The 12,972-nt window shown below is 39.4% G+C and overlaps 1 protein-coding gene across 2 annotated transcripts in view; it reads left to right on the plus strand.

The window, feature by feature from the left end:
* Positions 1 to 12,682, plus strand: part of tbc1d13 (TBC1 domain family, member 13) — a 43,519-nt gene extending 30,837 nt beyond the window's left edge. The window contains exon 13 of one of the 2 annotated variants that reach the window (XM_063073682.1): positions 3,909 to 12,682. In XM_063073682.1, coding sequence (XP_062929752.1) covers positions 3,909 to 3,974 — 66 coding nt within the window. In that variant the 3' untranslated portion in view covers positions 3,975 to 12,682. The remainder of the gene's footprint in view (positions 1 to 3,908) is intronic. The other variant, XM_063073683.1, reaches the window with a different exon arrangement.
* The last annotated feature ends 290 nt before the right edge of the window (positions 12,683 to 12,972 follow it).

The raw sequence follows: 12,972 nt of genomic DNA on the forward strand, positions 1-12,972 counted from the left end.
TATTTGGATTTTCAAAAGGCTTTTGACAAGGTCCCACACAGGAGATTAGTGTGCAAACTTAAAGCACATGGTATTGGGGGTAAGGTATTGGTGTGGGTGGAGAATTGGTTAGCAGACAGGAAGCAAAGAGTGGGAATAAACGGGACCTTTTCAGAATGGCAGGCGGTGACTAGTGGGGTACCGCAAGGCTCAGTGCTGGGACCCCAGTTGTTTACAATATATATTAATGACTTGGATTGAGGGAATTAAATGCAGCATCTCCAAGTTTGCGGATGACACGAAGCTGGGTGGCAGTGTTAGCAGTGAGGAGGATGCTAAGAGGATGCAGGGTGACTTGGATAGGTTGGGTGAGTGGGCAAACTCATGGCAGATGCAATTTAATGTGGATAAATGTGAAGTTATCCACTTTGGTGGCAAAAATAGGAAAACAGATTATTATCTGAATGGTGGCCGATTAGGAAAAGGGGAGGTGCAACGAGACCTGGGTGTCATTATACACCAGTCATTGAAAGTGGGCATGCAGGTACAGCAGGCGGTGAAAAAGGCGAACGGTATGCTGGCATTTATAGCGAGAGGATTCGAGTACAGGAGCAGGGAGGTACTACTGCAGTTGTACAAGGCCTTGGTGAGACCACACCTGGAGTATTGTGTGCAGTTTTGGTCCCCTAATCTGAGGAAAGACATCCTTGCCATAGAGGGAGTACAAAGAAGGTTCACCAGATTGATTCCTGGGATGGCAGGTCTTTCATATGAAGAAAGACTGGATGAACTGGGCTTGTACTCGTTGGAATTTAGAAGATTGAGGGGGGATCTGATTGAAACGTATAAGATCCTAAAGGGATTGGACAGGCTAGATGCGGGAAGATTGTTCCCGATGTTGGGGAGGTCTAGAACGAGGGGTCACAGTTTGAGGATAGAGGGGAAGCCTTTTAGGACCGAGGTTAGGAAAAACTTCTTCACACAGAGAGTGGTGAATCTGTGGAATTCTCTGCCACAGCAAACTGTTGAGGCCAGTTCATTAGCTATGTTTAAAAGGAAGTTAGATATGGCCCTTGTGGCTACAGGGGTCACGGGGTATGGAGGGAAGGCTGGGTTCTGAGTTGGATGATCAGCCATGATCATAATAAATGGCGGTGCAGGCTCGAAGGGCCGAATGGCCTACTCCTGCACCTATTTTCTATGTTTCTATGTTTCTAAGTCGAAGATCCGATTGCAGAGGGAGGTGTTGACTCCCAGGGTCCGGAGTTTGGTAATGAGTTTGCTTGGAATTACAGTATTGAAGGCAGAGCTGCAGTCAACAGACAATCATCTAATATACTGTGAATGTCTTTATGTTCATGTGTGTAGGGCCAGGAAGATGGTGTCTGTTATGGACCCTTTTTTTTAGCTGTAGGAGAATTGCAGTGGGTCGAGGATGTCTGGAAGGCTGGAACTGATGCGTGCCAAGACCAGCCTCTCAAAGCACTTCATGATGGCAAATGTCAGAACCACAGGGTGGTAGTTGTTAAGGCACATTATCTTGTTTTTATTTAACGTACTGGGATGATAGTCGTCTTCTTTAAGCTGGAGGGAACCTTAGAGTGAAGCAAGGTGAGAATAAAAATGTCTGCAAATACTCTTGCCAGCTGATCTGCACAAAATTAGGAGATAATGACCCCACAGAAGTTCAATGTGAGCAGCTAATCACAGTCAACTATGCTAGATTTAGAAAGGGTGAAGTTGAGTTAGATCAGAGATTTTGTTAAAATGAGAAGGATGGAGTTCTAAATAAAATTATTGATGACAAAATAAAGTAGGAAGAGATAAAATCCTTAATGAATGGATTCAAGGATTTTCTCTCTCTCTTAATCTCTCCCTCTTTCTGTCCTCCAGAATTTGTATGCTGTTCCATTTCTAACATGCTATATACCTTTGAATGTAGCTAGATGCCAATCCAGGCAAAGTTTTGGATTGCGTTGAAGTTTATGACGGACATGACCCTGTTGGGGAGAGTGGTGGAAATCTGAAGTTCTTGAGAATTTTGACAGCAGAGATGCTGTGACTGGTGTTTTACTGCAGACATTCTTGGCTCAAGAATGCTCGCTTGGAGTTGCTCAAAGTGTGTTTCCCTACTGATGAGTTGCTGCAGTTGAATTAAATGTTGACTTCCTATTCCTACCTCTGCAACACTTCCAGCCACCCAAAAACCACTGAGGTTGCTGCATCAATCGAAGTCTGGTCTCTTGTGCATAACCACTTTCATTGGTGGCCAGCTATCTTTTTTCTAAACCTCCAATTCTTTCTCCATCCCTTAAAATCCCTCTTTTCCACTTTGATCAGTAGTTATTTAAAATGTTATGTGTCTTGCTGGGTATTTCCAGCATTTTGTAGTTTTATTTTCACTCCTTGAAAACTAATCAAGCTTTGGCCTCCCGTCCTGGTGTCTATGTTAAATTTTGTTTGATTAAACTCCTGTGAAAAGCTATGGGTGCAAAAGCTGCCAAATAAATGCAGGCTTTTGTGCCTAGAATTTTCACTCTGGTGCCTTCCATCCAAAATTTTGAGACTCAGACGGTCAGCTTCACAATGGTAACCATGAGATTTTGTTTGGAGGTGCACCAATCCATAATCTCCCTTTGAAGAATCTATTTCCATTTCAGCTCTCTTTGGATGTGGCACCCTGTGAACTAAAGAGCATGATGATTATTTTATTAAAAGATGAGATCTCCCTTTCTCCTTTTGCTATCATTAAAACACAGTTAAATCTAGTGAAAGTGACATCTGAATTATTTAAATGCTTGGATGTGAAAGATGGATATACAGCTGGGATTTTCTGATATCGCAGTTGTCTATGTGGATGGAGAATTGATCACATGAGCATTAGAGTACCGCTGGGTTGACTGCAGCTACACAATACACGGAAAGTGAGAAGAGGAGAGTTCGTTTTGTATAGTGAGTTATGATATAGAGCGCATTGCTTAAGTAGTATGGGTAATAATTTCCATTGGGTATTATCTGTAAAGGCTGCGTGGGGAAAAATGGTAACGAAGCTGATTGCATTCCTCTTTTAAAGAAATAGTACAAACATAAAAAGTTAAATGATCTTCTGAACTCCATAATTTTGTACAACCGATGAGGCAAGGTCAAATCAGCTCAATCCCACCTCCTAGTTTGTAACCATAACAGCTTACTCATATTATTTTGAGCATTATATGGACGAAGGAGACCTGGTGATTTTTCACCAGACCTGAGATTGTGCATAAATTAATTTGAATGTTTTAGCTGGATATAAAAGTGGACCCTGTGTACCTAGTGGCTAAAATGCTGCAGCTGAATTCAAGTCCAGTTTTGACTCAGAATGGCTCATGCAGTGCATGGAGAATTTATTTCCAGTACAAAAGAAAAACATGGTAGCTATGTCAGTTCAGCTCTCTAAGGAGTTTGTGAGGAGCGTAATGAATTCAGTTATAGCTGTTTTGGTAATCCTTGAGTTAGGTGTGTTTATTCTTGTCTGACACTGATACATAATCCAGACTGACACACCCAGTGCAGTTTTGAGGGGAAGATATGCTGTTGGGAAGGTCCTTATTCAGATTGAATGTTAGAACAGGTGCCTTTCTTATTTTTCAAATGAAATTAAACATTACACAAGCACTGGCTTAATGTAGTGTTCTGCCTGTAGTGTGTTGGCCAAAATATATCACTGAACCATCATTGAGTTAAAAATATGATTATCTTATTGTTGTGAGGAAATTTACTTTGTGTAAATTGATTACCAATAATATCTAATTATTAAAGTGCTTTGAGTTATACAAATGTTAGTCTTTATAACACTATAAATATGGCCTGTGTATTGTTCTGCCAGTGGAGGTGTTCAAACGTTTTATTGTATATTTTGTTTTTTCTTTCCCTCCTATACTCCTAATCAGGATTACCCAATTTCTGATGTTGACCTGATCCTGAAGAAAGCAAAAGAACTACAGGACACAGCATAGCAACATTGCAAATCTGCTCAGTATTCCAGAAACTGCCAGTCACGTACATACAGTGAATATATGTTGCGAAGGTGATCAAACTTGCCTCTGCAGTGCCTTCTGAGAAAACTTCTCCACACTGCTATGCAGTGTGTGGCTAAAGAGGTCTATTACTCTGTACTGTGCAATCCTGTGATTCCTTGTCTTATCCTATTTGTGTCAGTTACCCCCCCCACCCCATCCTGCCTCCCAACCCCATGGGGAAAAGTCTTGATCTTTCTCTCTTGCTCTCTCTCTCTCTCTGTCTGTTGTGAATTGATATGCACTAATGGTGCTAATTATGATGTCTGTATGTTGGTATGTATTTAAATTTGCACTCCAAATGAAAGCAATGACCTTTCCTCTAATGAAAGAGTATGGCAGAAGATGTTAATAAACCAAATCTTATCACAGAGTTAAAGGAAGCAAAAGCACAATTCTTGATGGGTTTGCTCTCTTTATTACTGTGGTAGAGGTCCCTAGATTTGGTTTGTGACAGATTGACCAGAAGGTGAAAGATCAGTCACTAAATCAGGTACTTCAATCATAACTGCGCAAACCAAACAAAAAAAAAACACTTAATAGGATGTTGCTTTGAAAGGCATACTGTGAACTCCTCTCTGCCTTGAATGTTGAAACACGCAGTGAGGTTTAGTAGATTTTCAGTACCTACGAAAGTGTGGCCAGAAGAAATGAAAGTTTTGTTGTGTTTTGAGGGACCAGGAGGTGATTGAATAAATATTTATCTGGCATTGAGGTAGTATTTTACAGGTCTGCCACACTGCCTGTGGTAGGCAATATTGTCATAATATCCTACACTAGAATATTGAAGTTTTTCTTAATTTTTACAGTATTGTGCAACATTTGAATTATTATAAGGATTTTCACACTGATTGCAAGACCAGAGTAAGATCTGATAATTGCTGATGATTTGGACAAAATGCAAAATGTTTTGTTCTTGACATTTCAGCTGCTGTATCAAAGCTAGTAACTCACACTAAGGACTCTGATTTGCTAAATTTCATATGAGTCAGTAGTCATATCACCACATTTACATCTGTTCTTAGGAGTTGTACTATCCCCCCCCCCAAGTGAAACCGTACAATATTTTAGTGGCTATATTTAGTGTTACCTTGGGGTGAGTGGTAGAAAGGGTTAAAAATAAGGAGTTTTGGGTTGCATTGAATTAATTTCTCTTAAATTTACAGCATTACCTGATTATTTTTATATGTTTGAAGCAGTGTTGTTGAAGAATTCATGGTTCTGTTTCTAAAGAAATAATTAACAGTTATAAAAGATCCAAGGCATACAAAAATAATTTGCATATGTAGCAAAAAAAAATCAGAATTTGCCAAGGTTAATCTTTAAATGTTTACTCCTATATAGCTAATACTGGCTTTCCTTAAGTTTTTGCTGGTTGTTCTTACTTGTTTTTTCTTCACTACCTAGCTGACATTTCTATTGAGGGGAATAAAAGTGTCACTTCTCAAAAAGTGACCAGATCACTGAAATGATATCAGAATCATTAGAACTTGTAAAACATCTTGGGAATATTCCCCCGTTTCTATCCCTGACATTGACCTCTTTACTTTTTAAAATGGGTTACCAAGATGAGACTAAGCCAAGCTTGATCAATATTTGTCTATCATCATCACTGAATTTAAGTTGTCTCCTATTGGGTTCACTTATAAATTTGGATTTGACTTGCCCTGACTTTATTGCAAACGTATCATTTATACAATTGCTCATGTAAAATCATATAACACTTGAACTGGTTAGACTAAAGTTATCATTGAATTCCTTTCATTGGTATTGGTCTTCATCAAACAATTATATTGCATAGGTATGAAAACAGCACAAAATATTTTGTGATGTGTGCTTTGCTCCAGAAAATATCATCATCTTTTTAAATGTCTACAATATTTGCATGATTTACAAGCATCTTAGATTTATATTAGTCTCCAGTCTAAGTAATTTTAAGGTTTGTGTTTTGATAATTGGGGCATTCAATTTATGATAGTTCAAAGTCCCACAATTTCTTCTTGACATCATTACTTTAATCAGACACCACCCCTTCCTAATACTGAAAGATCTAGTTGTGTTTTTGTTTTGAGGTCCTAGGGTTGCTTCTTTATCCACCAAACAGTAAAGAGTAATTTCATGTAATTATTACAGTTCTGTCTGTTGATCTTGTATTTGGTCAATTCTCTGTTAACCATCTTAACATTCGTCAAAATTTAAAAAAAAACTTGAATGGAACAGCCGGCAAGCAGAGAATTGCAAGACTAACTGAAACCCTCAAGTTTTGGGTGGGTAAAAGGATCAGTAACGTTAAAAAATGCAACAATTAAAGGAAGGAACTAATGGTTCAGCAGCCTGCGGTCAAAATGTGACTGAAATTTCTACTGTAGTGCTTCCACATGGATCACATCCTTTGACAATTGCATCTTCAGGGTTTGTCATTATGATGTGATGTCAAGATGTTATAGTCTGTTGTTTTAAAACCCCATTCTGAGCTGCTTGCTCTTTCTCCCGTTGTATCCTTCTCTGATCACCTCGTTTTATTCTCTATGAAACCAGAGTTTGCTTGTCTTTTCAAAGGAAGCCAGAACCCTTACTTGTTTGCTCAACGTTGCAGAAGTCATTGTACTGCACAGATAAATATTACACAGTGTAAGCTAATTCCACCTGGAAGTATTCATATATTTGCTTTCAATGATTGCAGAGTGAATCTCATGGGGCATGGACGCTATCTAGGTCTGGTGAAATTCCAATTTCATTTAATTTAGATGTATCCATCTAATTCACAACACTTAAGAATGAAATAACCCTTTCCAATTCTCCAGTTGCATTAGCCCTATTAATTTGAAGAGATAATTCAATCTCTCCAATGTTCATTTCTATTCTGTTGAATTGTGTCCAAATTGTCCCTTAACTCTGTGTGCCTGCTTTTGATTCTGTTATATTACCAAACAAAAGTCATGGAATCTTGCTCTTGAAATATTCCATTGGTCCTTACCACTATCAAGCATTTCAAGGCATCCTTGGTTTCCTGACACTATGCCTGAATAACATGGCATCAGTTTATGATTATTCCCTTATTCTGGCGCCACATCAGAATAAATAGTTTTGCTCTGTCAGTCCAGTAACATCACAATTTGGTCATCTTTCAAGGGGACAAACCATAGAAAATAGGAAGTGTTGCAAAAAGGTTTCCTAAGCTGTGGAAGTTAAATCACTGGGTCTCAAACTGACCATGGCAGGAAGTTTTGAGACTGCAACTTTATATCATAACACTAGCAGTAGGATGATGCACTTGAGGACTAGATATTCCCTTCCACAGCTTCTCATCAAAAGAAAATTCCAAATTACTTTGTTCCTTCTCAGAGTAATTATAATTCATAACATCTTTAATTTTATATTAAGCTAGCCATTCTCTGCCACAGCCTTAACCTTATTGTTGCTATTTCAGTCCCCCATTGATACTTGCCACCACCTGTGAATGCAGTCTCCCAGATCTCCTTCCCTAATGAAGCCCCTTTACTGTTTACCACCCCTCTCCTGACCACAGGTGCCAGAAGCGACTGGTAAAGTCCATAACTAAATACCGAAATGCCAATGGGGAAAATATTGTGACAAGTATTTTGTTCACACTTCTTCCATTTTTTTTCTGTTTCACTTTTATTACCAGAGAGCAAAGGGCATATATTGCTAATGTGATAAATTATTTTTATGCTTGCAACTGCATGACTGATTATGGGTAAAATACAATAATACAGTTTGTTATATTCTGTGCAGTGTGCAGAAATGCAAATTGGTCTGAATTTAAGCATTTAATGCACAGAGTACATATTTTGGCTAATGGTACATAGCTTTGTGTTTGAAATATTTTTGTTAGGAATGCACTGTATAGCAAGGGCTTTTCTTTTTAAAAGTCTTTGGTGAATGTTGTTTGGGGTCTTAGTTTCAAAAGACTGGTAATATACTCATTATTTCTCTGTTGATCTCTGGGAAAGGTAAAATGTGCTCCAAACTCGAGTAAAGATATAGTCACTATCACTGCAAGAATTGAGTGGTCATGCAGAGAAAACTGACAGTGCCCTATGACTGCAGTAGCGATCCCAGTTTTACATACATTGTGTCTGTCAGCTTATTCTATGTATCTGTCCAGCTCATACAATGCATGCACATGCTTTCTTCTGAACTATACTGTATCTTCCTTTCTTTATCTTAACCTTACACGAGTTGTAACAAGTATTCTGCATCTACCTTGTATACTCTGCTTACTCATGGTTGTTGTCTCTCATATTGTACATGCCTCTGGTTTCATGAACACCATGGTTGCAAGCTTGTGGTTTGTAACTGTTGGTTTCATTCCTGACAAGAGACAACATAAATTGTCTTTCATGTACAGTGTTTGTGTCTGTTTCTCGCTCATCACACATTTGGTCACGCTCGGCACTGTCCCTTCGTTGGAGTTGGGGAGAAGTGCTGGGCAAACAAAGGCTGTTAAAATAATTAGCAATGGAAAGACTTGTTTTAGCCATTGCGTGGTATTATTTAAAGGTAGGAATACGGTTAGAATCCTGTTCATTTCTGTGAAGTCTTCTGTTGTGATTATGCTACAGAGTCAAGCAAGACACGTTGACACTAACGAGTGGCCAAAACACTTCCATTGAGTGGTTTTACCTAAATGTAACATCTGTCAGACTAGGTTTTTTTTTTAGTAGCTCTACCAGTTGCAATTGGGTTTTTGTTTTCTTTTCGTATCAGGATTAGAATGTGGGAGTTTTGTGGCGTATTCCATCTAAAGGTAAAGCCCAATTTTCTATGGGGTAAATGAAGGTGTTGAGAATTGGGGAAACTGATTTAAAGCTTTTACTTGTGATGCTTGCTCTTGGCTATCCTGAGAGGCTGTGATAGGGGTGTAAGATTACATGGGATTTGTTGGTTCATTTTCTGGATGTGGACAAGAAGTACTGGTAAGCTTCATTCTGTTTCCAGGGTTTATCTGGAACTGGATAAGGATGTATCCCAGCAATTAATAGAAGGATAATGGTCCTCCTGATTCCAAGGTTAAGCAGTTAAAATGCTGCATTTTTGCTTGGCTTGGATATGGGATTAGTAATTCCAGTAAAGAGTTCCTGTGAATCTAATTCTCAGAACAGAAGGTGACCTTAACAAATTGTGTTTTTTAAGCAAAATATGTTGTGTGCATGGTGATAGTGGTGGAAGAGAAGGAAGGAAAAAAGGCAAGGCCACGGGTAAATGAAAGGCATGCAATACCGCCAAGATGACTTAATTTTGAGTTAAATGTCAACAGTTGCATTCACCTCCCAAAATCTTGTAATAATCATAAAAACATTGAACACTTGGGGCTGAATTGAGTTTGAAGGCAAAGAGGCAAGTTAAGCAACCACTATAAATGGAATTATTCTGTAAAGCTAATCATGTCCCTTTCACAGTTTCTGATGTTGCCATGACACCCATAGAATCCTATGTGGAGCAAAACTATTGATACATTTATAAGTGTTGCCCTACTTTAAACGGTTACATGTGCTATCAGCATCATAAGAATGGGATAAATAGTTTGCTGCCATTCCATGCATCTGCATGTGTTTTCATTAAATTATTTGGGGAATTAATTACGGAATTGACTAAGGCTACAATGGAATGTAGGAAATTACAATGCAGGAAGGAGTACGTATCATTTGCTAGTGTATGATGTATGTATATAAACTGGAATCTATTGCATTGTAAGGGCCAGTAAACTTCTTGCATCATTAATAATATAAACTTTTATTTCATGGCTCGTAATGACCATTTATTGAGTGGCAAGTTTATAGTTTGCTGCATTTTGCACAGGTCAAAAAAAATCTACATCAATCAGTTCAATGTGTCAGAAATGCAACAAAGAAATACAGCTGCAATACAAACTTTATACTTACAGAGCAAATACAAGACTATGTTATACAAAGGGATTTTTTTCTGCTGATTATGACCTTGGATTAACATTGCCCCCCTCCTCCAGCCATGTGTTATCATTTGACCAATGGTCACTGTAAGTTTAAGCAGGGTTCATGATCGAAATGCCTCCATTTTTAAAGAATTAATCCCTGGCTCATCTACAAACCATTAGTGTCTAGCACCTTATGAAGGTTTTTGGGGGAAGGGTCATCTCATTTGGGTCTCTTCCATATAAGCTCTCGATTGTGTTTTGTTTCAATGAAGGTTTAATTAATATGATATTCCAATGACTGTTATTAATGTTTTCCCAAAATGATGTGCACTTGTATTTAAAAAGAATTTACAAACTGCGCTTAATGTCTACATTGCAATTTTATAATGGAAACCAATTGTTAGCGTATTTTGTTCAAAGTGCACATGGTTAATTGTTGTTTTTGAAAATAAATTTTAAAATATGCATATAATTTTGATTGCACTCTGTAATCTCTGTGCTTCACTATTTCCAGGTACTTGTCTATACCCAGTTCTCAATGTTCCATCACTTTGCAGCCAAGGTTCATTTTCCTCAGCACCAAGGTCTAGAATTCCTTTCATAAACTCTATTTGTCCACCTCACTTTTCAAGATACTCAGATTCAGATTTATTTGTCACGTCGACATCAAAATATACAGTGAAATGTGTCATCTGTGTTTACAGCCAACACAATCCAAGGATGAGCTGGGGGCAGCCAGCAAGTGTTGCTACATATCCTGGTGCTAACATAACATGCCCACAAAGTTAAGCAGAACTACACAAGTAGCAGCGACAACAAGACAAAATGACAACAAAACAACCCCATCCTATATTCCCCACCCACTCACACATAAAACATGCTTCCAGCCTCAGGACGGGCTCCCTCCGGGCCTCCAGCCCTTGCCCTTGGACTCTCAGACCGGGCCTCCATCCTCCAGTCCCTGTATCATATTCATAGATTTGCAGCCGTCGAGTTTCTGACTACCCCAGGACTGTGATGTTCAGGCCTCGGCCCCAGGACTTGCTGGTCACAAGACTTTGACTTTCGGGCCTTGACTTCCAGCCTTGCACGAACCTCCAACCCTGGGACTTGCTGACCTGGGGGCTCCACTGGCCCATGTGCCTCCTGCCCACATGGACCTCTGACCTGGGTGTCTCTGACCGCCGACCCAACCTCCAGGTTTGCTGGCCTTTGACTGTGGAACACTCTGAACGCTGAAAGCCTACTTTTTAAACCAAACCTTTATAAGCATCCACCCTAGGTGTGGCTGTAAAATTTTGACCTGGACTAGTACATTATTCCCAAGTCTTGGACTGGATCGTCAAGTCTACTTTTTTGTTGTATTCCCATGCAGTCCATGTGCACCTCAGTCTTAAATAAACTCAGTAACTTCTGAGATAACAAAATTACACAAAATTCAAACCCTCTTCATTGTGAAATGCCTAATATCTGTCTCCCTGTCGTGGCTAGAAGAAATGAGACTGTTTGCATCGGTCCTGTCAACCTCTGTTATTTGTTTTGACGAGATTAAGGCTCACGCTCCTGAGCTCCAGTGAGTATTGGCCAATTTGACCTGATCTCTCCTCACGACAACCTTTTCATCCCAGGAATATAGTGAATGTACTGTGTAGTGGCTACAGGGCTGCTATTCCTTCTATTGGTTTGCAGTCCAAAACTTTGCACGGTACCAGTAATAAGGTCTCCTGAATCTGAAGACTAAACAAGCATGTGAGACTTGTGCTTTCAACCGATTCTTCCTCTTGTACCTACATGTTTACTTTCTACATTTCACAAGCATCAAGATCCCTCTGTTATTCCACATTTACTAGTGTCTCAAAGACATAGGAGCAGAATTAGGCCATTCAGCCCATTGAGGCTGCTGTGCCATTCCATCACGGCTGATCCCGGATCTCATTCAACCCCATACACCTGCCTTCTCGCCATATTCTTTGATGTCCCGACTGATCAGGAAACAACTTCCGCCTCAACAACACACGTAAAATGCTGGAGGAACTCAGCAGGCCAAGCAGTCAATGTTTAGGGCCGAGACAATTTGGCAGGAATGTTGACTTCTTTCAGAGGTTGACAGAACTTCTGCTTAAATATGCCCACAGATTTGGCCTCCACCTCGGTCTGCGACAGAGCATTCCACAGATTTACTACTCTCTGGCTAAAAATATTCCTCCTTATCTCTGTTCTAAAGGGTTGCCTTTCAATTTTGAGGCTGTGCCCTCTAGTTCTGGATACCCCCACAATAGGAAACATCCTCTCCACATCCACCTTATCTAGTCCTTTCAACATCTGATAGGTTTCAATCAGATCCCCAAGCATTCTTGTAAATTCCAGTGAGTACAGGCCCAAAACTGCCAAACGCTCCTCATATGTTGACCTTTTCATTCCCGGAATCATCTTCGTGAACATTCTCTGGACTCTCTTCAATGACGACACATCCTTTCTGAGATATGGGGCCCAAAACTGTTAACAATACTCCAAGTGCAGCCTGACTAGCGTCTTATAAAGGCTCTAGTCTTTACATTGTTCTAAATTTTTTTCTGTGCAAAGTGCACCACATCATATTTACCCAATTGGTATTGCAATTGCTAAACCCTGCTCCTTTACTCAACTGGTGTGTATATATACCCAGAGAGACCGCCTTCTCCTAGTGGTTCGCTTTGTCCCCGTCCTCTACTCTTGAAATCTCCCAGGATTCTTTTGAAACTCAACAGTTTCACTGGAAAATTTATTTAAACATATATCTGTTGTATGGCATCCAAAACAGCATTAATTAAAAGTGTATTGAATTATTAATTCCAAATTCCAGTGCAAAAATCGGCTGGTCTGGCATCAAACATCAAGATTAGTTGAATTTTCCTCCCCTTAAAATTTTAGCAATTTTACATTCTCTTATGTTTTACCCGGCATTCTCATATTTGACATTACGTCGAAGTAGCTTTATTCTCAGGGAAGTAATTGCAAGAGTTTTTGCGATCAAGACTGGAT

The sequence above is a fragment of the Mobula hypostoma genome, chromosome 21 (assembly GCF_963921235.1).
Source record: "Mobula hypostoma chromosome 21, sMobHyp1.1, whole genome shotgun sequence".
Lineage (NCBI taxonomy): Eukaryota > Metazoa > Chordata > Chondrichthyes > Myliobatiformes > Myliobatidae > Mobula > Mobula hypostoma.